Below are 22,680 nucleotides of genomic sequence, written 5' to 3'. Positions count from 1 at the left end.
CCTGAACTGGTTGGCAGCCAATCGCAGGGCACACATAAAAGAACAACCATCCGCGCTCACACCCAAGAGCAATTTAGAGTGTCCAATAAACCTGCCAAGCATGTTTTTGGAATGTGGGAGGAAACCGGAGTGTGTATATTATATATATATATATATATATATTATTATTATTTTTTTTTTTCATGGACCTGCAAGAGAAACTTCAATGCAAAAAATAATGGTGGAAAGTGTTCTTGTATCTCTGACTTTTGTAAAAATGTAACATTTTGTTGACCAGGTCATTCTCCTAAAAAATATGACAATTTTTTTGTCAGAATTTTATAATTTAAAATCAATTCTCTGATTAATTAATAAGATACATGATTTAAAAAAACAGACTGTACTCATCAAACAAGTTGATTTATGCAGTTTTGTCCTTTCCAAGCAATTACAAATCTTTATTTGTCAAAATGTATAACTGTCAAATATTACTGATCATGTCAATTTATGTATCAACATTTCAAAATATGTTTTCATTGTTTAACTAGTAGCTACTGAAATAACTTAGTAGGTAATACAAGTTATGAAATGATAGTGACAGATTCTTTGTAACAAATGTTTTCCTCACATATTGTATTGACTTTTATAAACATGACAAGTTTCACATTGATTTGATGAATATATCAGTGTCCTGTACACTTATTTGCCCTTGCTCATACAAAGTAATCAAAACAGTTTTTTAAGCATATAGGGATGAAAAGGTATTCAAAAATAAAGTTGCTGTTATCAATCAATGTCATTTTACGATGAAAACAATGGAAAAGGTTGTGGACTCTGACAAAATTGTGGTAACAACTATTTACTCAGGACACAGAAACATTGTCGTTCACAAAACAAGATGCCTCATGACATCTAAAAAGTGGATGTTATCACAATGTGAAAAGAAGCAACATTATTTATTTCAGTGATTCAACATGAGAGTAATAGCATAAGAGAAAAAAAATAATTCCAATCTCCCCATTAAAATACACACGCCCGTTACAAGCATGCCCATCTAAAACACAAATGATGAGTCATATCTTTGTTGTCAATCTTTTTTGCATCAATGTCAGTTAAGTTTAATGGCAAGCGGGTCAGTGCTGTCCTGCAACAACAGCAGAAAAAGACACCAGACAGTACGGGAAATGTAGCTCACGTGTACTGTATGCTGTCATATAAAAAAAATGATGGATAGATACTTCAATCCTGTTTAAAATACACACATAAGAACATAAAACGGAAGCTCAATATAAGTGACCAAGCAAACCAGAACGCTTTAAACGACCAAGTGATTTACACTTAACTCATTTAATCCATTAGACGTATATTTACGTTTTCAAAATTGTAGTCCCTGCCTCCCAAAGACGTATTTATACGTCATAGTCATAGCCTTTTTTTTTTTTTTGGCGTCATAGCTCCATGTTTTTATCTTTAGAACACAATATTCTGCAGGCCTTACAAAATCAGTCAAAAAACAGGAAAAAAAACGCTGTGATTGAGGTGTTTCCTCTTGTGAAAACGGCTGGGAATAAATGAGTTAACTACTGTACCTCACATACTCATGATGATGTGCCAACAAGATTAAATCTGATAAAGTGAGACTTAAATGGATTTCTAAAACATCTTGCATAGACACAGAACCTCCTTCAAAATTGAGCATGCACTGATAAGATCCAGAACTTCATAGCTAGAATGACATAAGTGCCTCACACTTCATTCACATTTTTAAAATATACATTTTTGAGGGGGGTGGGGGGCAGGTATGTAAACACTGATTTAAGTTAGATAGCCCTCAAAGTCATTTAACAGTCAAATTACAACATTATTTACAAACATACACTGCACATACTGCCACCTCCCGAAACAAAAAGGTTAACTAAGTTAATACAGTAAATGAATCCCCTATGATAAAGCGTCCTTAAAACAAAACCCTAAAACTGCTTCGCCTTCAGCGCTTCTAGCTACAGTGTCACACTTCTGTGCTGATGGCTCCAGTGTTGGTGTAGAAATCGGGTGCTCTGCTCCGTGGAGCCTCCCTCAGCAGGGATTCGTGCACGGCGGGCAGCGGCATGGCCAGCGCCTGGTTCTCGTAGTGCGTGGGCATGTAAGTGATGCGCTCGCCGCCGTTGCGCATCTCATCAGCGGTACGGATGAAGAACGGGGAGTCATACGGGGAGCAGGTGGGGCAGTAACGGCGACGCCCCATTGTGGCTTTCCTGGTTTTGGACGATGCTGGTGGCTCTGGGGGTGAAAGTGACAGCGGAGTGCCAAAGGTCCCGTCCAGGCCGGAGACACTGCAGGTGTTGCATTCAAAGTGTTGTAGAGAGTTGGAGCCACTATCGGAGCCATTCTTCTTACAGCAGTAGTACTAAACAGAAATCAGATATCAAAGCAAAACAAGAAAAGGGTCATTGTGAGTTCTGAAACTTCACAACCATCAGGCGCACTTAAAAGTCTTGAATTTCCGCCAAAATAGACGCGGCACCTTATAATACGGGGTGTCTTATGTGTAAACTCGTGCTTCTCAAATGGTGGGGCGATGCTGAGGGGCGCGCGTGGGACCCTGGGGAACATGCTTCTTTTTTTTCCCGCCGTACTACAATAAGTTCAATTGCACATCCACTCCACTAGTTGGCAGTGACGCTCTCATTGCCCATTGTGAGATGCGACTATTAACTCTATGGTATAGGTTTCTTTTGCAACGAAAATGGTATTATTCATACTTGCGACGGAGAGTGGGGGCGTACGTTTTGTTTTCTTCTTGCTAGGGCGGGCGAAACAAAATAATTGAGAAGCACCGGTGTAAACCAAATTCCAAAATCTGTAAATGTTGTGTGACTTTGATGAGCGCTCCGCTTGACTGATTGGGAGCATTTCTTACCGACACTTAGGTGCAACTGCCTATGTGTACCGAATGGTACTTAGTTATGACACTCCCAACGTCGTGTGTGCTGTTGTACTTAATGTTTGGCCCATGTGTTGTCTTGGCATCCAATATCGCACGTAAACAACGAGGTGTTACCTGGAGTCGACAGTAACAGAGCACAGCTATGATACACAGAAGGATCACTGTGGCCAGTATTCCTCCAGTTATGACAACAGTTCCAGCTGTCATCCGACCAGCTCTCCATCAAACTCTGACAAAGATACAAGAAACGACAACATGAAGTTCACAAGAGATTGTGCAATCATACTTTTTGTATGAAGTAAGTCTCAATATCTTGTTTCAGTCCCTAGTGTGAGTTATGGCGACTCACAGTTCTCAGGCTAAGGTAAAATCTTGGCAGGGACTTCCTTTTTTCTACCCACATTCTCAAAACATGCATGTTTGGATCTAAAATTAACCAAAGATTGTGAAAGTGAATATTAATGTTTGTTTGTCAATATGTGCCCTGTAATTGGCTCGCCTCTCGCCCAATGTCAGCTGGGATAGGCTTCGGTTCACACATGGCTCTAATGAGGACGAGCAATATAGAAAACGGATGCATGGTTCGTTCTATGCATCGTATGGTATCGCGTTTATATATTATTTAATCATGCACCTTTTGCAATTCGCAGCCGCACTTATACTATCCATTATTCAGGTACAGTGGAAGCATACATTCTCTCAGATATAGAGTCCCTTTCAAAAGTATTGGAACAGCAAGGTCAATCCGTTTTTTTTTTTGTATTTGAGGTTTAGATCAAAAGATGAATATGAGACAAAAGAATTCCAGCTTTTATTTCATGGGATTTAAATCCAGCTGTGTTAAACAACACAGGACAGAGCACTTTTTGTTTGAAATCAACCAATTCTCAAGTGAGCAAAAGTATTGGAACAGACGTCATTTAATGAAGTACTGAATAATATTGAATATTTGGTGGCATATCCCTTACTTGCAATAAGTGCTTCAAGCTTGCGAGCCATTGACTTTTCCATACATGTTGCATTCTTCATTCTAAATGCTTTTCCTTTTTCAACCTTTTTCAGTTCTCATTTTTTTCTAGGAGTTTCTCTCTTTATTCTCATTTTCAGAGTGTAAAATGCACGCTCTATAGAGTGAAGGTCCAGTGATTGACTTGGCTAGTCTAATACATTTCACTTTTTCCCTCAGATGAAATCCTTTGTGTGTTTTGTTGATGAAGTTTCTCCCGAATAGTTTGGATGCATTTTTCTGTAAATTGCCAGACAAAATGGTTTTGCATTATCAATAAAGACTATTGAGCCCGTTCTAGAAGCAATCATGCAACTTCAAGCATTGACATTACCGTCACAATGCTTCACAGATGTGTTTTGCAATCTTATACTTTGACCTGCCCATCACTTTGATTAATTTGGGTCTAATCAGTCCATAAAACTTTGTTCCCAAACCTTTGTGGCTCATCTCAGTACTTCTTTGCGAAATCCAAACTGACCTTCAGATTCTTTCTGCTGATGAGTGGTTTACATCTTGTGGCGTAGCATGTGTATTTCTTTGTTTGAAGTCTTTAATGATGATGCAACTCGAGATCGTCGCGGCAGAATGAATTAGACGTCTAAAAAAAACACGATATCTGGCAAATTCTCAAATCATCAAGCATCCAAACTAATCAGGAGACTTTTCATCATGCAACAGGATAATAACCCAAAACACACTGCCAATAGAACAAAAATTTAATCAGGAGGAAAAAGTGAAAGGTTTTAAGACTGGCCAATTCAATCACCGGACCTTAACCCAATAGAGCATGCAATTTACATCCTGAAGAGGAAAATTAAGGGTGAAACCCCCAGAAACAAATGGGAACTGAAAGAGGTTGCAGTTAAGGCCTGAAAAAGCATTTCAAAAGAAAAATGCAACAATCCGATGGAGTATATGTCTGGCAGGCTTGATGCAGTTGTTACAAGTAAGGTTTATGCCACCAATGTTATTCACTTTAAGTTTATTTAATGTCTGTTATATTACTTTTTCTCACTTGAAAAGTGTGTGGCTTGAAACAAAAGGCTTTCGGTCCTGAGTCGTTTAACACATCTAGATATTAATGTGAACTAAAAGCTGGAATTCAAAATTTTTGTCTCTTATTCATGTTTGGATCTGAAACTGAAATGTCTTCAGCATACAACAAAAACAAATGAACTGACTTTGCATTGATAGAGAACACTTTTTACAATCTCTGTATTATTCTTGTGCGCAATTAAATGTATTACTTTTTAATAACATTTTCTAGCAGTATTTTGCATATATATATTTTTATATATATATTTTGCATCTCAATGAAAATGTTTATTAAAAGTAGTCACAGACATTATACTCACTTTTAGGTAAAGCTCTGCTTAACACCTGGAAAACATTCCAAAGAAGTGTTTTTAAAATGACAGCTAGACCGAATATATATAATGTTAAATTCGATGCACTTACATCAGAAGAGTGTCCCTGGATTATTGGAAGGTTAATGGTTAACTGAAGTCACCTCAGAGGTTAGTGTTGTGGTCCCACCCCTGGATGAACACGTTTTATGCACATCTCTGTGAAAAGAACAACGGTTTGAGAGTCGCTTGCGCCGTGATCTGAAACTCATTTCAATAGCCATATCGCCACAAGGTGGCAGTAGGGGACAGAAACTGGCCATTTACACCCATGACAGACTGTATAATGCCTCTGGTAAAGGAGGAGGAGGGGGAGCATAAAGCACCAGAAGGAACAAAAGAACAGGGAAGACAGGCAAAACAAGAAGTAATAATGATGCAAGATTAAGAAGAAAGATGAAAGTTCTCTGCGTGACAAAGTAGATTCACAGCAAAGTTACTACGGTATATATGCAAAGTTAAAATTGCTGAGTGAAAAGTCTGCATACAATGTTATAGTTTCCTCTAAAACAAGAATGACAAAATAACAGACACAATTCTCCTAATTCCAAGTCAGTGTAACTACTTTGGACAGTTGACCCGATGATCAACTTGGATCAAAAGACGAAAGATGGAAAGAGAACAGAATGGAGCAAGAGGAATCACTCATCATCCAAAGCTTACCACATCATTTGAAAATTGATTCTCCTTATTACGAACATGCAATCTGTTCAAATGTCAAACAAGACTTGCATTACTATTCAGCCAACACACACAGCAAGTCTTGAGAAATCTCCGAATGATGATTATTAAAGTGGTTTTTCATCTTAAAACACAAACAGGAAGTGATTCAAATTCCCTGCTGAGGCAAAAAAAAGCATCCACCACTGGCCTTGATCTGCACCACTACACCACAGGCGCTGGGCTAATGTTTCTGTCAGATGGCACTTTTGCCTTCAATTATTTGTGGAGAACAAATAGCAGACTCCCCTCGACATCATCCACCGTCAGAACTTTCTGCAGAGGCTGCAATCACAGAGCCAAGACACCATGCAACCTGTCAGAATTAATGGATGCACTTTGAATTCGGGTTCATAATTTACTTGGAGACCTAAATTTGTTTTTGTGTTTGCATCAGGTTGTGTGTGGTGTGTGTGTAGGGGTGTGTTTGGAAAGGAACCAGCAAGCACATTCACATTTGCACACATAAACTGAGCAAAAGCAGAAAGCGGCTGGATCAGTCACCGCTGGGACCGGATTACAGTGGCCCTTAGTCCCACGTATTGCCTGGATGCTGATAAGACTCTTGACACAAACACATTGTAAAGATTGAGTATTCACAGACATGCATTCGTGTTATATGAGGGAATCACAAAACATACATTTGAACACGGAACAAATGGAAGTTTAAAGATGTCATTGCATTTCATTCCTCTGATTATTAATTGAAGAAAGTCGCTCTCGTAAAGAAGCAGTACCCATGAATTTGTAACATTTTAATCGGGTCAATTTTAATCTCTATTTTGTGAAACAACAGGGATAAGAGAACAAAAATATCTTAAGTGCAAAGTAGTTGGTCTGTTAATGAAAGAAACACGCAATGGTCCAACCAAACAATAACCAAAAAAATAACTAGAAATAAATATAATTTGACATTCCTTTTGATCTTCTGTTGCAATATAATCATTTTTAAAAAGTGACAGTAGCCTCAATTGAATATTTTGTTGTTTTCAGGAAAATATTGCGAGCAAATAATTTCTCAAACTCTCAGTAAGACTTAAGTTGGCCCACTCCATGAAGTCGTCCAATTCGCTCCGGTTTGAAGGTTGCCCTCTTTAGATTGCGTGTTTCAGCTCCTTCCACATAGTGTATGTTCATTAGGATTCATACGTTCGTTTTTGCGGGTGTGACGGGCCAGGAAGCTTCAGCCTGGTCTCCTTTGTCCAAATAATATCTTTGTTCAAATTTCCAAGTCTATTTAAGACCTATATTACATTTCCTTTTCTTCAACAAAAGTGGGCCAACAATTTTCCTCTATGTACAACTACATTCTAGCCGACATGAACACAACTAAAATTTCCCAGCAAACCTTTTGAAAATTATTTGATTACTGGTACGGGTCATTGTGTTCCAAAATAAAAGCAGATGTCTGCAACTGTATTGCTTTGATAAATCACAAAAGTTAATTAGTTTGCTTTGATGAAGGACTACATAAATCTGAAAAATACTGTTGAGAGGTTGAAATCAGAGGATTTGGACACTAAAGGTAAATAACTGCTCTAAATGATTACTTGATTATTAAATAGTTGTCGATTGACTTGATAATCGATTAGTCATGGATTAATCTTGACACCGCCACAATCTATGGGGATAGAAAGACCAGAGCACATCTGCCTCACAGTCAAAGTCTCAAATTAGACTCTGCATGGTCTATTTCTACCTCTGTTGATTTTCTACAGGTACTTGCACATTTCAAAAAGGGAATGCATGGAGAAATTATAATCTATTACTAGGATGGAGGCCGCTGGTTGGCTGGGTACCGAGAATGTCATTTCACAATTGCATCCACTTGTTGTCATGTGCACACTCTAATTATTTTCTGTTGTCCTGAACCATTGTCTGACTTCATGTTACATGCCTAAATTTTGCCCTTTTGTGGCCAATCAAAGTAATGGCGACCAACATGAAAAAAAAAAAAAAATCCCCTCCCTTGGCCATTTGTCTCTCTTATGGAATGTTCCCCACTGAGTCATGGCCATCAGTCTTCAGGAGCACCTGAAAGGCCTGGACTTGTTGGAGACCCTATAAAATGGCCTTATTTTTTTTTTTTATCCTCAGATCAGCATTCAGCTTGTGTGCCACTTTCGCATGTTATGATAAGGTTCCTTTATGCTGGATGTTGATAGAAATACATGAGGTCATTCTTACCTTGAATCACTTAGATAAGTAATCAAGAAATGTGTACAACTTTCCTCCAGTTTTCTGCCTATAGTTGCAAAAGTCTATTTAGTTTTTAAGCCACAGTGGTGAAACTTGGTGACCAAAACAATGACGTTGGAAGCATAAGCAAGTCAAATCAAGTTATTAAGAACCATCCATCCATCTATCATCCACTATTGTTCTCATTAGTGTTGTCGCGGACATGCTGTATCCTATTCTAGCTGTCCTTGGGCAGTAGGCGGGTATATCCTGGAGCGGTTACCAGCCAGGGCACACAATATGTACGTATATATATATATATATATATATATATATATGTATTCTTTTTTTTTTTAATCAAAGCAGACAGAGAAATTTGTTCCAGCAGTATGGCTAGTTAATGGGAATTTCATCCGCATCTTGCAGATTAGGCAAAGATCTAATCTAGCATGCGCCATTAAAATGAACATAATGAGTTGACGCTGTGGTAGGAAACTCAATACAACAGCAACCCAAATTAAATAATAGGATAAATGTTGGAGGTAATCGGATTTTCGGTAATGTGAGCTGACAATAACTGACTGTTATCTTGGTATTGGTTGCAGCGCATGTGTAGCTTTGGTATGGAAAGACTGTAGGAGATGAAACCAAAATGGCTTAAAAGAAATTCATTTGCATTGACGGAATCATTTATAGACATTTTCATCATTGTTGATGTACTTGTCGGTTGGAGCATTTTTAGCATTTGCACAATAATAAGAAATAATGATGTGCAGTTTTCTTTACATGATATTGTCGACTTTATATTGGCAGTCAGAAAGGTAGTGATTTAACATGTTTATTATTGTATAGGCTGAAGTTTAGATCATACGGAATTATTAGTTCCAATTTTTCACACTTATGTAGAGTAGGCAGGGGAGCCAATCATTGGGGGAAGATGGGGGATTTTCTGGAAACCGCCTCCCCGATGCGTTAGTTTCTATGTTTAGTTTTACAGTTAAAAATAAAGCCACAAAAATGTCTTTCCCCTCTTAGACAGAATTGATTATGTGAGCTCATGAGCTCCACAAATATGATCAAATTGTTAGATTTCAAAACATTTCTAATGACAAGTCAAAGCGTAAAATCAAACTCACTGACAAAAATGCAAGCATCCTTCTCTTTATGCGCAATCAAATCAAGATCAATAGGAAGACACTGACTAAACTAAAAATCAATCAAGTTCAATTACCTGATTCTTCTGCAGGTATTTGCGACCAAGTACAAGAACCACTCCCCAGAATCATACTCTTGAACACAAATAAAAGTACATGATCAACAGCGGTGCTTAAACAACTCTATCTTGAGAAGCTAAAGAAAAAGAAGACTTTTCTTTATTGTTTTTTCCATCCACGCGAATGCATGCACTGATGCCATGAATTCAAAATCTATAATTGGAGTGCATTATATTATGCAGCTATTCAGGCTCCCACCAACTAACCGTCCAGCTTCTGATTCAGCTCTTCTATGAAATTGTTGTTACTTTGGATCTTTGTATTTACACGCTGTCCATCACAAACACAAATGTGAATCCCGCCACAACACGTTCAACACATATGGCAGAGAAAAACAGCAGCTTGATTCATGAATAAAAGCACTCAGGAAATTCAGCACACACAACCCACCCACCAGCTCAACCGCCAAGCGCACACACACATGCACACAAATGCACACTGCGTGACAAACACACTTATAAAAACAAAGAAAGAAAGAGGGTCTCCTATATTTACATTTACTTCTTCTTCATGTGGCTGTTGTTCACAGTTACAAGACAAATTACAGGAAAGTGGCAACTATGGAGTAGAATAAAAAAAAAAAGTAGTGTCCTGAGTGCACTTAAGGTGTCATTTCTAACCATGTATCCTCAGATTATGAGTTCCCCAGACATTCATTTTCTTTACAGCAAGGCCAGAACCAATATTTGAAATCAGAACTTCAGACTTTCATTTTACCTTTACAAATGTTGATCCCTTAAGGGAAATTCAATTTACCATCTGCTGCGTTTTTTATGACCGCTACCCACACTACTGCAACGATGAGCAGGGGTTTACACTACCGCTCTTGACTCACGGCGCTTGGCATCATCAAGAAGAACTACAACCAGAAATAGCGACAAATCAAAAGTAGAGCTGTGTCAAGCGAAGTTGGGAAAAAAACAAAAACAAAAGGGGAAAAGTTATATAAATGAGATATAAAAAAAACCATCGGCTGCGCTGTGAGGGGTATGCATATGTGAAGGGCACCTCAAGCAATTGGTCGGCTCATGGCACACTAGCACGAATATTCTTATCTCAAATCTGCACAAGCTAGTTCATCTTATTTAAGATAAAATCATAATAATCATCTTTCTCAAACTGGAGGATTTATACAGGCGATGGCTTTTGTCGCGTCTGTTCCATGGTCATCTCCAATAAAACTCTCTGTGAAGGCGTACATTAATCAAAAACATGCATGAAAGCAGCCCAAGACCAGCGTTTGAGAGCCCTGCTTTACTTTAAGGCTTCAAAGAATCAATCACAAAATAAAATATTTAGCAGGCCCCTGACATTCCAACAATTCACTCTATTGATGCCGCTGTTCCTCGCTATAGATATCCCTAGGCTAGTAGTGATCTGGGTTAGCCTCAATTCATTAGCTTTCGGCTAACATAGGACGTCTGCTAGCTTACACTGCGCCTTACCTGTGCGATTAGCGTATAGTCAAACATATTACAATTATCAACAACACATTTTTGCTTCTTTTCAACCTGATTGAACTATGTGACCCGTGTTTTTTTTTTTTTTTTTTTTAGCTCCTGATGTTGCATCATCATTATGTGATTGTGAAATCAGTCTGAAGCGTTTTGAGTGCCTCAACAACTGGAAAAGCGCGATAAAAGTGAAATACCATATTGTTGTCTCATTTTTAGTTGTCATTGTTTATCCCTTACCCTCTAAAGCGTCCTTGAGTGTCCAAAAAAAAACTAACAAAATAAAAAGCATGATATAAAGCCAATAAATGTATTATTATCGTTGTATTGTCAAAAGTACTCAACCATCTGCCTTGACTCACAACCGAATTTAAATGACACCTCAATCCTAATCGGGAAAATCCAATATGACGTCAGTCCAGCCATAACCGCTTCAACTCTTCAGGGAATCCTGTCCAAAAAGTTTAGGAGTTAGTTTCTGGGAATCTTCGACCATTTTCCCGGATGCATATTTGTAAGATCACATGCCGATGTTGGGCGAATAGGCCTGGCTCTCAGTCTGTGCTCTAATTCACCCAAAGGCTGTTCTATCGAGTTGTGGTTCGGACTCTGTGCAGGCCAGTCAAGTTAATCCACACCAGACTCGTCCTTCTGGATCGTGTCTTGTTGGAAAAGGAAGGGACCAGCTCCAAAGCGTTCCCACAAAGTTGAGAGCAAGAAACTGTCCAAAATCCCTTCAAGCATACATGCTTGAAGTATTGAGCATGTCAAGAGACTTTGGACAATTCCATGCTGCAAAGGTTCCCATCAACACACTCCTAAAACTTGTGGACAGCCTTCACAGAAGATTTGAAGCTCTAATAGTTGAAAAGGGGGGAACAACATCATTTTGCACTCTATGGGACGTCACTTCAATCCATATGTGAGTCAAGGAAGGTGAGTGAATATTTCTGGTAACATAATGAAATAAGCAGAAGGAAGTGATATTCCGCAAAGAGCAGTGAGTCATTCTGCTTTACGAGGTTGTTTCATCAGAGTCTCTTCAACACTTAGCAGCAGTGCTGCATCACTTCACGCACACCCAGAATGGTGACGCTGGCAGCAGGGAAGCGGCGTAATTATTGTTCCCCCTTTCTGCTGGTCAGCACCATAGCCACATAAAAGCAAATGAAATGGTCCAGCGTCTATCTTTGAGGGAGTAATGTACCACTACCTCTATTTCATTAGCATACATTTCTGTGGACATTTGACTAAATGGCAGTGAAGAAGCAGGGTAACAAAGAAATCAGTCGAGAGGACTCAGTTTAAGGAAGATGGTCACGTTTACAAAGGCATTTCAAAGGTCTTTCTCAAAACTTTCCCACACATTTTTGTCTAACAGTAAACATAAACAGTGCAGGTTCGAATGCAAATTCGACAGTTGCGACTCCAAAATTCAATAGCACTAAATAAAATAAGTAATCAAAATAATAATAAGAAGAAGAAGAATATAGGCAGCATGGTGCACTAGTGGTTAGCACATCTGCCTCACAGTCGGGAGGTTTATGGTTTCATGAACGTATTTGTCTTGAGACATGATGCAGATAGCAAAGGAGCCATTATTCAAGGCTATTCTTGTAAGTGGAGCTCTCTGTGTGCTCTCTCAAACAGTCGCTCGGCTATTCCGATGCAACCTCATCTCTTCCAAGCACATGTAAAATGTTTTACAGTAATTAAGTAAATATTAGTCGTATAAGTATTAGATCCAACACAATTGGCTGAAATTAATTAATAATTTTTTTTAGTATACTAATTCATTTTATAAATTCATGGTTCATTTGCCTTTATTTTAGCATAAAACCTAAACATTTGTGTATCATAAATCTGATATTGGATCGTATTAGATATTCATTTGTTTGTTCGTTTGTTTCTTAAAAAAAAAGGTACACTGGAAGAGGACCTTAAAAAAGCAATTGCATATTAAATTGGATTGATGGAGAAGAAATGCAAAAGTATTATTTTTCAAAATACATTCTCCTGTATGTTTCTTCTTCCCACATGTGATTGGTCGCACCGCATGTTGCCGATCAGGGCGCCGACTCACTTTGGTAATTAGCGTCAGAAAAAAAAAAAGTGCTCCCTTGTTTAAGCTTCAAACGAAGCTTGCATAAGACAGCTATTACACAAACTGTGCTGATGAAGTCAAATAAAGTTAAAGAGTTTCTATATACCAACTTGAGTGGCTCTCAGGGGATAAAGAGATTCAATTCCATCTCCAAGTATCAAGTTGTTTCCCTTTCTATTCTCATGAGGTTGAGTTAAGAGTGAGTGGATTTCGTGACTGGGGATCCAAGCGGAAATGTCTCACGTTGTATCCAACGGCAACAAGTAAATATTTGATGCATTTGTTTTATCTATGATATTGCAGGTCTCCGATTCAATTAAGTGAATTCTTTATTTACATTTACATTTAAACAGGAAGTAACTAATATATATGTCATTTGTCTTTATTTTTTAACTCTCACTTCTGTCAAAATGTGAACGAGCAGCTCGAGTGTTGGTTCACTGCCCGAAACTTCGGGAGCGCAAGAATGCCTCATATTTATGTATAAATCTTTAGCAAGGTTAAAGGAGGTTATCTTATGGCCACGTGTCTTTAATGTGTGTAGGTGTCATTCAGGGGCATGCTGGACTTGTGTTACTTTATACTTGCACTCCAATGACCTTGAACAATACCAACAGGCCATGCTTTCACCTCACATCTAACACCTTCACGTTTCTTCAACACACTGACATCTACTGAATCCTCTTAACTACTAAATGCTTTCATCATTGCTCATGCAATCTTTGTCTTAACGGAACCTAGTATACAAGAAATGGCAGGCGTGACTGAAAATGTGATGACAAACATGAGACTGAGTTCAATGTCCTCCAGTTTCATTTATTGTGTGACCAGAGCACAGTTAAATTACAGATGCATAGCAAGAAAGCATCAATCCAGCCATTTTGAAGGCTCCTCAATAATTTACACAGCGCTTCTAAAACTCCTTCTTCTTCTCTAGCGCATTTCCAATGCACTACACAACAACCCGAAACAACCCTGTGCAAACAAATACGCAACACAAGACACTTTGGGTCTGATTTTCTCTCTACGAAGAGAAGTTCAGAGCAGTTTGTCTATGTGGAAAGCATGACTTTTATGTTGTGTTGCTCTAAATATGGAATACTATCATATTATATATTAATATAATTAAATAATACAACGGTAAATAAAATGCTTGTCTTCCACTTTGCATTCCATCAGTTCAAACTTTATTTTGGGCTTGCCGTGCTCTCTCTGCATAAAGCGGAAAACATTCTTATGAGATGTTGTCATTTTTTCCAACAGTGCATGGAATCTAGTGGGTGAACATGCAATGTTGCACCCGCAATTTGGGATTAGAGGTATAAGGATTAATTGACAACTAAATCAATTATCAAATGGTAATAGATTATTATTTTTGAGAATTCATGACTCGTTTAGATACCTTTTTAAAATATTGTCCAAAGCTTCAGATTCTCTGCAATAAAATTTGTCTGATTTATCTAGTCCTTTGCACATTTTCTGACATGTTACAGACCAAACAAGTAATTGAATCATAATTAACTTATGTTAGTGCATTGTCAGCACAATCAATTGGAAATTATATGATTTTGAATAAAGGGATGCAAATCAGAATATTTTTGTGATCTAATTCATTGATTTAGATAATTGACAGATTGATCTATCATTAAAATAATAGTTAGTTACACCCCTATTTGTGATCTATTTTTTTTATTTTATATTTATTCATCATTTAATCTTTAATTAATTTAATTGATACATATAACTAAATTCTTTATTATATTTGCACTAGAGAGGGGAGCTCTCCAATCTCATTGTACAGTGAGTACAATGACAAATAAAATAAATGTATAAATACACAATATAATAGTAATAATAAAAAATTGTAAAAAAAAAAAATAGTAAATAAAAAGTAAATTAAAAAAAGTAAATAAAAAAATCATAATGGTCAACCAAGCAACATGCCCACCAACAGCATGCACAACATGATAACCACAACATTTTGCACCCACTAGTTAGGGTAAATAAGACTCTTTATTACCCAGCAGAGGGTTTTAGTTTTTAACTAATATCTTGTGTTATTTTGTCATTGTGTGCCTTGTTCTTAATGTGTTCCTGCTGCAACATTAATTTCCCTTGAAGGGACAATAAAGAGTTTCTGATTCTGATTCAAGTTAAGCCACACTTTTTGATCGGTGCCGTGGCACGCATATGTACTTGCTTTATCTTCAGTTCCAATTGATTCAACACTCAGTCCAACCCTATCCACAACAGAGGTTTGAACTATCACTTCACTAAATATCCCACAGCCATCAAATAGTTTGGAATAAAAAGTGTATGCATCCTTTTTTGATAAATGTAAGGACTCAAGCTGCCAACAATGTACATTATGTCCAGAAAAGAAAGGACTTTACTGATGTTAGTAGCGACTGAATTATACGTGCACATTTGTAATATAAAAGGGTTGTTGACTTTGTCAAGACACGAATAAATATTTCCCAAAGATTTGTTACAAGAAACATTTTCTGTGGCTGCAGCGTCACATGGAATAGGCTTGACGGCAGACACCTCTGGGAAATCATCCCATTTCCTGTTGCATCACATCCATACAAAAAGCGGAGAATTTAAGATGTAGTGTGTGTGTGGGGGTGCGTGTGCGTGTGTGTGTGTGTGTACATGTGTGGTGAGCGAGTGAGATAGGCTGTTCTATAGTTATTTAGTCTAGCTATGTTTTGCAGCCTCCCTCCGCCAGAAGTGGGTCAAAGCACACAAGACCAAGACCAAGACCTGCTTTTGTCAGGTTGCTGCCATGCGCTCATTCAAAGTAACACAAAGAAAACCCGGTTAGCAGAGGGAAACTACCTGGTGCGCAGCATTTTAATGCTCAACACATTTCTTTATCTTGCAAATATACATTAATAAAGTAATATGAATGAAATAGAAATTACTTTCAGTTTTCACATCCTGATAATCATGCCAAAAATAAGCAATCCCCTGGGGGCTCACCTTTCTGTCAAACACAGCAAAGATTCAATTTTTGAAGGAAAAGATTATCCTGTGGCGGGCTGTGAAAAGAGTTTTTTTTTCTTTTTCCTCCACAATCTACTAGGAAAACTGTTGGAAATGACACTCATAATATTCAATATTTCTGGTAACGTATTCATGTTTCTGGATATTGCAGAGTTTGGCTGATCCAGACTCAGTGATTGTGACATGAAATGCAATGATAGCCAATTAAGAAATGCCCTTAAGCTTGCGCAGTTGCCAGACACAAATCGAGAAGGTATACTGTGTTGCATACAGCGTCACCAAAGTCATTCACTGCTCCTACCCGCTCAAGAAAAAAAAAAAAAAAAAAAAAGCTCAAGGGTGTGGAAACGCAATGTGTTACCAGATAAAATAAATGTTAAAAACGGTATATGTGTAACGTGCTTAACATGTTTGATGCATGAAACCATCAATGTTTGGATGTTTTTGGGCAGTTGTCGCCAATTATTACTTAATATATTATTTTTATACTCTCACTGGTTAGATGTATTTAATCTGTAATTATTTGGCACCGTGAGCGCCCCCAACTCACCCACCCCATTTTATGATACACATTCACTTAGTGTGCGTATAGTGGTGACCTCATTTAAATCAGCATTTCACCCAAAACACAACGACTACTTCCTAAAACTAGACAGAACTACTGAACAATTAGATGCAAAATAAGAAAAAAAAATCCAAAAGTCCCAAGCCACGATGGATATCCACACCACATTTACATACCTGAGATAGTTACATGGCGCGCTGGGTTCTGCTCGCGCTGGTCTCGGTTCGGCTGCTCAGGTCAAGACAGCATCCTCCTTAGCAAACAAGCACTCACCGGCACCCAACTATCGTGTCCAAATGGGCCGTCGACGAAAAGGTCAGATGGGCTGCACACGGCGAACACGGACAGCTGACGCGGAAATATTGAGCATGGTCACGACGGTGAAGGATGAACACGAGGAAGAGCTTTTACGCGCTCTCAAATGAACAACAACAACATCTGACTTGTGAGCACTCCGAGAGGAGGAACAGCTGCCGGTGTCGTGCCAAAGTACTTACCCCCTGAAAAAAATCTGTATCCCCTGTCGCGGGAGCGCGCACGCATTAACTGAAGGCGGCGCGATGTTACTACGTTTGTTTTCATTGAAAGGCACGAAGAATGTATGATTTTGTGTTTTTGATTTGCTGTAATTTAAACTAGGGTTTCCATAAAAGTGGTAGCCTTCGTCGGTGTGGTTTTCAGCACACCATTCGCTACAATTTAACACGTAAAGTAAGCGTTTGACTGCTCCGAAATCGGGCTGGGGGGGATTAGCTGCATTTGCATTAGTTAGACCAAAGAAATTTCGCAATCAATGAAGCTACCATAAGGGAATATCAGTGATCAGAACACGATGAAAAGGGGAGAGGATTAGTGAAGTGGGCTATATCGTTTCCAGCGTGATCAAATTAAGTGGCAAAATACAGATAGGTGGTATCCTGTTAGAGAACACGTAATTGTATTCCAATTGACTGATTTGTTTATTTTTTTTTTATAACCACCGATAGCCGCGTCAAGAGTAGCAAAAGAATAAAAAAAGTAAAATAAAGTCACTCGCGTTCTGCGTCGGACTCGAGGTGCATTCACTGACCACTTACGCAGTAGGAAAGTTACCAGGGGATACTGATTCTGGCAGCACCTGCCATAATAGGTACCCCAACCATCAAGTGACTTATTCTGTGTATTTCTGAGATCATTTTGAGTATGTGTGGCAAATTTGGGCAGGATCCCTTCTTCCTAGGCAAAGTTACCAGAAGCGACTGATTCTGGCAGCCCCTGCCACAATAAGTACCCCCCCCCCCTCTAAGCACCTGCTTTGATAAATGCAGTAATCAAATTAATGCATTTGCAAACAATCACAAACACACATTTACATATTTAAGTGCTAATACTATAACAAATAAATTTCACAAAGTAATACTACTGTATCATAGAACTTTACATACTGTAATAGTGCAGTCCTTATGTAATATTTATGCTGTCCTCAGTAAATTGTGTCAGTTGTTTTATAATTGGAATTCTATTTCTATGTGTAATTTTGTTTATTGTTTGATCCTCAGTCGGTTACTTTGTGGCTTTTTGACTTTCTTTGCATGTAAGCTTAATATCATTACTGCGACACCTGGACCGAATTGAGTGTGTGGACACACTTGGACTGAAGAACTTCAGCCAGTTAAGTGTTGTAAACTGGCCAGATTTGCCAGTTGCAAATGAAGAAAGCACTCCTCGATTTCCTTCAAAAGTACAACAGGCAGACTGGATGGGAGGGTTGCTGAGGCTGTGACGTGTCGGAAGCTGTTGGATGACCATCTGATATGCCTCTCCTCACTAGGGTCGCAGGCATCCTGGAGGCTATTCAAACTGTCTTTGGCAGTAGGCGGGGGGGGGGACCCTGAACTGGTTGCCAGACAATCGCAGGGCACACCGAGACGAACAACCATTCACGCTCACATTCATACCTCGGGGCAATTTCGAGTGTCCAATCAACCCACTATGCATGTTTTTGGAATGAGGGAGGAAACTGGAGTACAAGTAGGAAACACACACAGTCATGGGGAGAACATGCATACTTACGTTGTCTTAATTTTTTTCATGGTTTATCATATTTACTTGAGGAACCTATGAATAAATCTTGTTAATCTTTGTGCGATTCATGTATCATGTACTGCCCTCCTGGTAAAATAAACTAGAGGGTGATTGTAAATTTCATTTGGTGTAATCATCACATTATTTGTCAGGTTTACACAAAAAAAAACTAAAATGTTGTATTCAGCACATGAAGGAAGGGCATATACGGTGCTCATAGTAATGAGTTTTTATTAACATGTACATGCCGCACATAAAAATGTCTCCTCTGTCGGAGAAGCCCCAATACACGTGTGGTGGAACCACCTGTCACACTTGATCCGGTAAACGAAGAGATATTATTATTATTATAATATTTCATATTTGTCACATGCATTAGTTAACAAGAACTGATATTATTACCCAAATCTGGTCTGTGTCATGGTCAACTTCCCCGCAAAAATAACATATATTGGATAGGTCGTCTGTGAATACAGATTAAGATAGAGCCAATGCTCTAGTTGTCTATGTAAACCAGAAAGGAAAAGCATGTTTGTAGAACTAGCACTAATGGCACAGTAAAGAAAATTCATTGGAGTTGCATAAACATTGGTTGCATATTACTTGCCAGTCTCTTGTAGGAGAGTGGTTGCAATTTCGAACCTATATCCATTTATGTCTCTCAGCCCTGCTGGGAAAGCCATAGTCTCGTTTCCCAAGAGGCGCTCAGCGAACTGGAGAAGACAACATGAGATGTTTACAGTGCAAAAAGGATGTTTTAAATGTTTACCGTTTTAAGCCTGCATTTTACCTTACAGACAATTCTGATGTCAAACGATGAAAGTCACTGTAGACCCTTGGACTGTGTAAACTGTAATTTTATATTCTTGTTTGGCTTATGTTTTAACATCAAAATCTTTGCATAATGGAGTCATGCAACAGTGATGACATCTATGTTTAGCAAGCACATACTTTTAAGGCAAAGATTCCACAAGACGTTGCGTCTTGCTGCCTGGGACGGGGGACAGTGCCACATGTCCAGCGAGAAACATTCGACCCCTTCTTACGCATGAATGCCCTGAAAAGGAGAGATAGTAAGATGTTTTAGTTATAAATGTAATTTTCACATTTTAGGGGCCCATGCACGCAATACATTTCCATTTTCATTTATAAGAACAAAAATCTAGTCAATTTTCAAATTCACATGAACACCTTCAGTCACATTTTGAAATGTCAATACTGTACTGTATTTTAAAAGCTGTGATTACCTAGTTGTTTCCAGGCATTTTTTTTATGTCCCTTGTAGACTCCCCTAGAGGATCAAGGATCAAGGACCTTTTTTCATTGGGGAGGATTGCCTGTTTTTTTTTGTTGTTGTTTTTTTTTTTAAATGTTAAACATGTTTCATTAAACAAATGCTCTGCATTTCAAATTTACTGATGTTATATGCTAATGCTTTGTATAGTAGTTAAAATTGCTTTTACTGTTTATTTCCAATGATGATGCTCATTAACGATGCCCAGAATGATTTTGTATTCCTCCGGGTGCATCTAAAAATAAACAGAAATTAGCGAGAAAATTCGTCTATAAAACATGAAATAAGATGTGTAAAGCAATTTGAGATTTTTCTAAGTCACATTCAATATACTAAACAAAGACCTTGAGTCTTGGGCTTTTCCCATTCCACATGTTCGTCATTGGGTATGTGTCGATGAACGCAACCTTCTTTCCATTGAGTTTGTTGTGTTTATGAACCAACAGTGAGAGATAAGCATTTATAACCTGGAATAAATTGAAAGACAAAATAATTTTTTTCCCCCAAAAAATACAGTGTTAGCTCTTAAGACTTGGAACACTGCAATAAAACCTAAAAACAAAAATCTCTGCAAATAAGGAATTATTTTACCTCTGATTCCAACTCAGAGTCAGGTCCAACCTGGGAAATGTCCCAGAAGAATAATTTGTACGCCCCTATTTTTGAGAGAAGGACGTGGACATCTTTTCCTGCCCAGGCATCTTGAATGTCTGTCAAAAACAAGTTTGGACAATTATTAAACTAATCGCAGTTGATAGAAGATTAGCAAGGGGGTATTAAAAGCACATCGCCAACTCTATTTAATGAACATACTGACATTATTGCCATCAACATGTCAAATATATATACAAGTACAATAAATATGTAACATATAAGGACCTAATCTACTGTTTATTTAACATGTTTTATGTTACTTTACAAAGTATTCTTACATTTCTCAATATTTTGCAAACCAGAACACTGAGAGCAGAGTTGTTGAACTTACATGTCCGTAGTTGAGGAACCCTTGTTGAATGGCAATTTGTTCTGCTTCCTCCCGACCTTCTGGTATGTGGACAACCCATGTGTTGGTGTAGACCCTCTGATCCGTTGTTGGTTGCAGCCCAGAAACCAGCAAGATCAACAGGTTGTATAAAATCAACTCCACCAGTGTGAGCCTTCGTATGCTCGCAGAGGGAGATGGTGGGCCAGCAACCATGGGGTCTCCAGAAGCAGCACTGCCCCTTTCCGCCAGGCTAGGACTGCCCACGGTACTTGCCAGTGCATGGAGAGACTAAGACAGGAAAGGTCACAGCTTACATGTTGGAAAACACGGGGGAAAGGAGGAAGAATAAATACAAGTGTGCATCGCTGCAAGTTTGAAAAGTAGCACGCAATAAAACGGTCGTTATCAGGCAAGAAAAGGTGCAACAATTAAATGATTAGGTTATAATTAATCTGGAATCAAATATTAAGTATTTTGATAACGGGTTAATCGTTGAGTGACACTACTTTTATTAACCTAACTACATAATATTTCTTAGGCGTATGCTGTTTCTTAGCTGCATGCTATTTATTTTATATATAATATATACTAATATATAATATTATATATATATATTCTAATAATATATAATATAATATTATAATATTATAATATCTAATATTTCTTTGCTTAGCTGTATGAACTACAAACATGGGGGTTGCCTAGCTGCATGCTATTTTCTTCACCTAACCGTATGCTATTTTCTTCGCTGTATGGACTACAAACATGGACTACAAACATGGGGGCTGCTGGAAGTAGGAAGGATGTGACGTACAGGGAAATAGGAGGGTGCTAGGGGCAGGAGGCGGGAGGGGTGGAGACATCAGACTTCATTTATGACCGAAGCGTGATTCTGTAGGGTGGGGAAATATTGGAGGGGTGTGGAAATATTTGATAAAAGCGGGATTCTGTAGGGCGGGGCTAATTTAAAAAAAGCGTGATTCTATTATCTCTCTCTGATCCCCAAAGCTCAAGAAGTGCAGCACTGACGGTATTCTAGTGTGATACGCACACAAAATATTCATTTAAGCAGAGCTGGGCACTTTTTTGCCAGTCAGTCCTGCGCCCTGCGGCCGCTATCTCTGTCCTTTTTTTTTTTTGTCAACCCCTGACCCCGTTCCGCCACCCAAAAAAAGAAACGCCCGTCATGGCGCCGCTGAGGGAGAGATGCAAACGGCAGAGGTTTATTTCAACGTCATGAGCTGGCAAATTTACGATTACATTCCGCTTATCTTATTGTGGTCTTATTCGTCTTCTTATTTTTCATGAACGTGACCAATGCAAGTAAGTACGCACAGTTGGTGTTATAGGAATTGTGGTATATAATTTGAAGACCTTTGACAGGTACAAGCGTATCATTGACACAATGGTAAAGGCAATATGATGCTCATCAATAGCAGAAGACGGGTCAGTGCATGTACGGACCAATCAGCTTCATGGGATTGTCTGGGGAACACACAAGGACACTATTAGGTCTTCGGGGTGATGATTTTGTTCAGGGAGTATCATTTAAAGCAAAGAAGGCGATGTGATTTTAGTGTTACGTGCTACAGTAGGCCAGCCTCAACCCACTGAGCTACAGTAATTGATTTGCCCTCAATCACTGCTCTCTTAATCTACTTACTGTTCCGTGCAGATATCGACATAGTGGAC

General features: G+C 38.5%; 1 protein-coding gene across 1 annotated transcript; it reads right to left on the bottom strand.

Moving 5' to 3' along the window:
* Positions 1-665: 665 nt before the first annotated feature.
* On the bottom strand, positions 666-17,139 carry LOC148324146 (protein FAM163A-like). Its single transcript, XM_088312234.1, has 5 exons — positions 16,822-17,139; positions 5,394-5,500; positions 5,291-5,315; positions 3,041-3,155; positions 666-2,386 (listed from the first exon to the last, which is right to left on the bottom strand). The coding sequence occupies exons 4-5, from the start codon at positions 3,131-3,133 to the stop codon at positions 1,988-1,990; spliced, it is 492 nt and encodes a 163-aa protein (XP_088168360.1). The 5' UTR covers positions 3,134-3,155; positions 5,291-5,315; positions 5,394-5,500; positions 16,822-17,139; the 3' UTR covers positions 666-1,987.
* Positions 17,140-22,680: the final 5,541 nt, after the last annotated feature.

Source organism: Idiotropiscis lumnitzeri, chromosome 13 (genome assembly GCF_059441095.1).
Source record: "Idiotropiscis lumnitzeri isolate Australia: NSW breed Sydney's pygmy pipehorse chromosome 13, RoL_Ilum_1.0, whole genome shotgun sequence".
NCBI lineage: Eukaryota > Metazoa > Chordata > Actinopteri > Syngnathiformes > Syngnathidae > Idiotropiscis > Idiotropiscis lumnitzeri.
The sequence above is the reverse complement of the archived record's forward strand: the minus strand, read 5'-3'. Positions and strand labels throughout refer to the sequence as shown.

Excerpts from the sequence above, each read along its gene's own strand:
- LOC148324146 (XM_088312234.1), bottom strand. The coding sequence starts at position 3,133 with ATGACAGCTGGAACTGTTGTCATAACTGGAGGAATACTGGCCACAGTG. Across the intron at positions 2,387-3,040 it reads TCTGTTACTGTCGACTCCAG|TACTACTGCTGTAAGAAGAA; the intron begins GTAACACCTCGT and ends ATTTCTGTTTAG.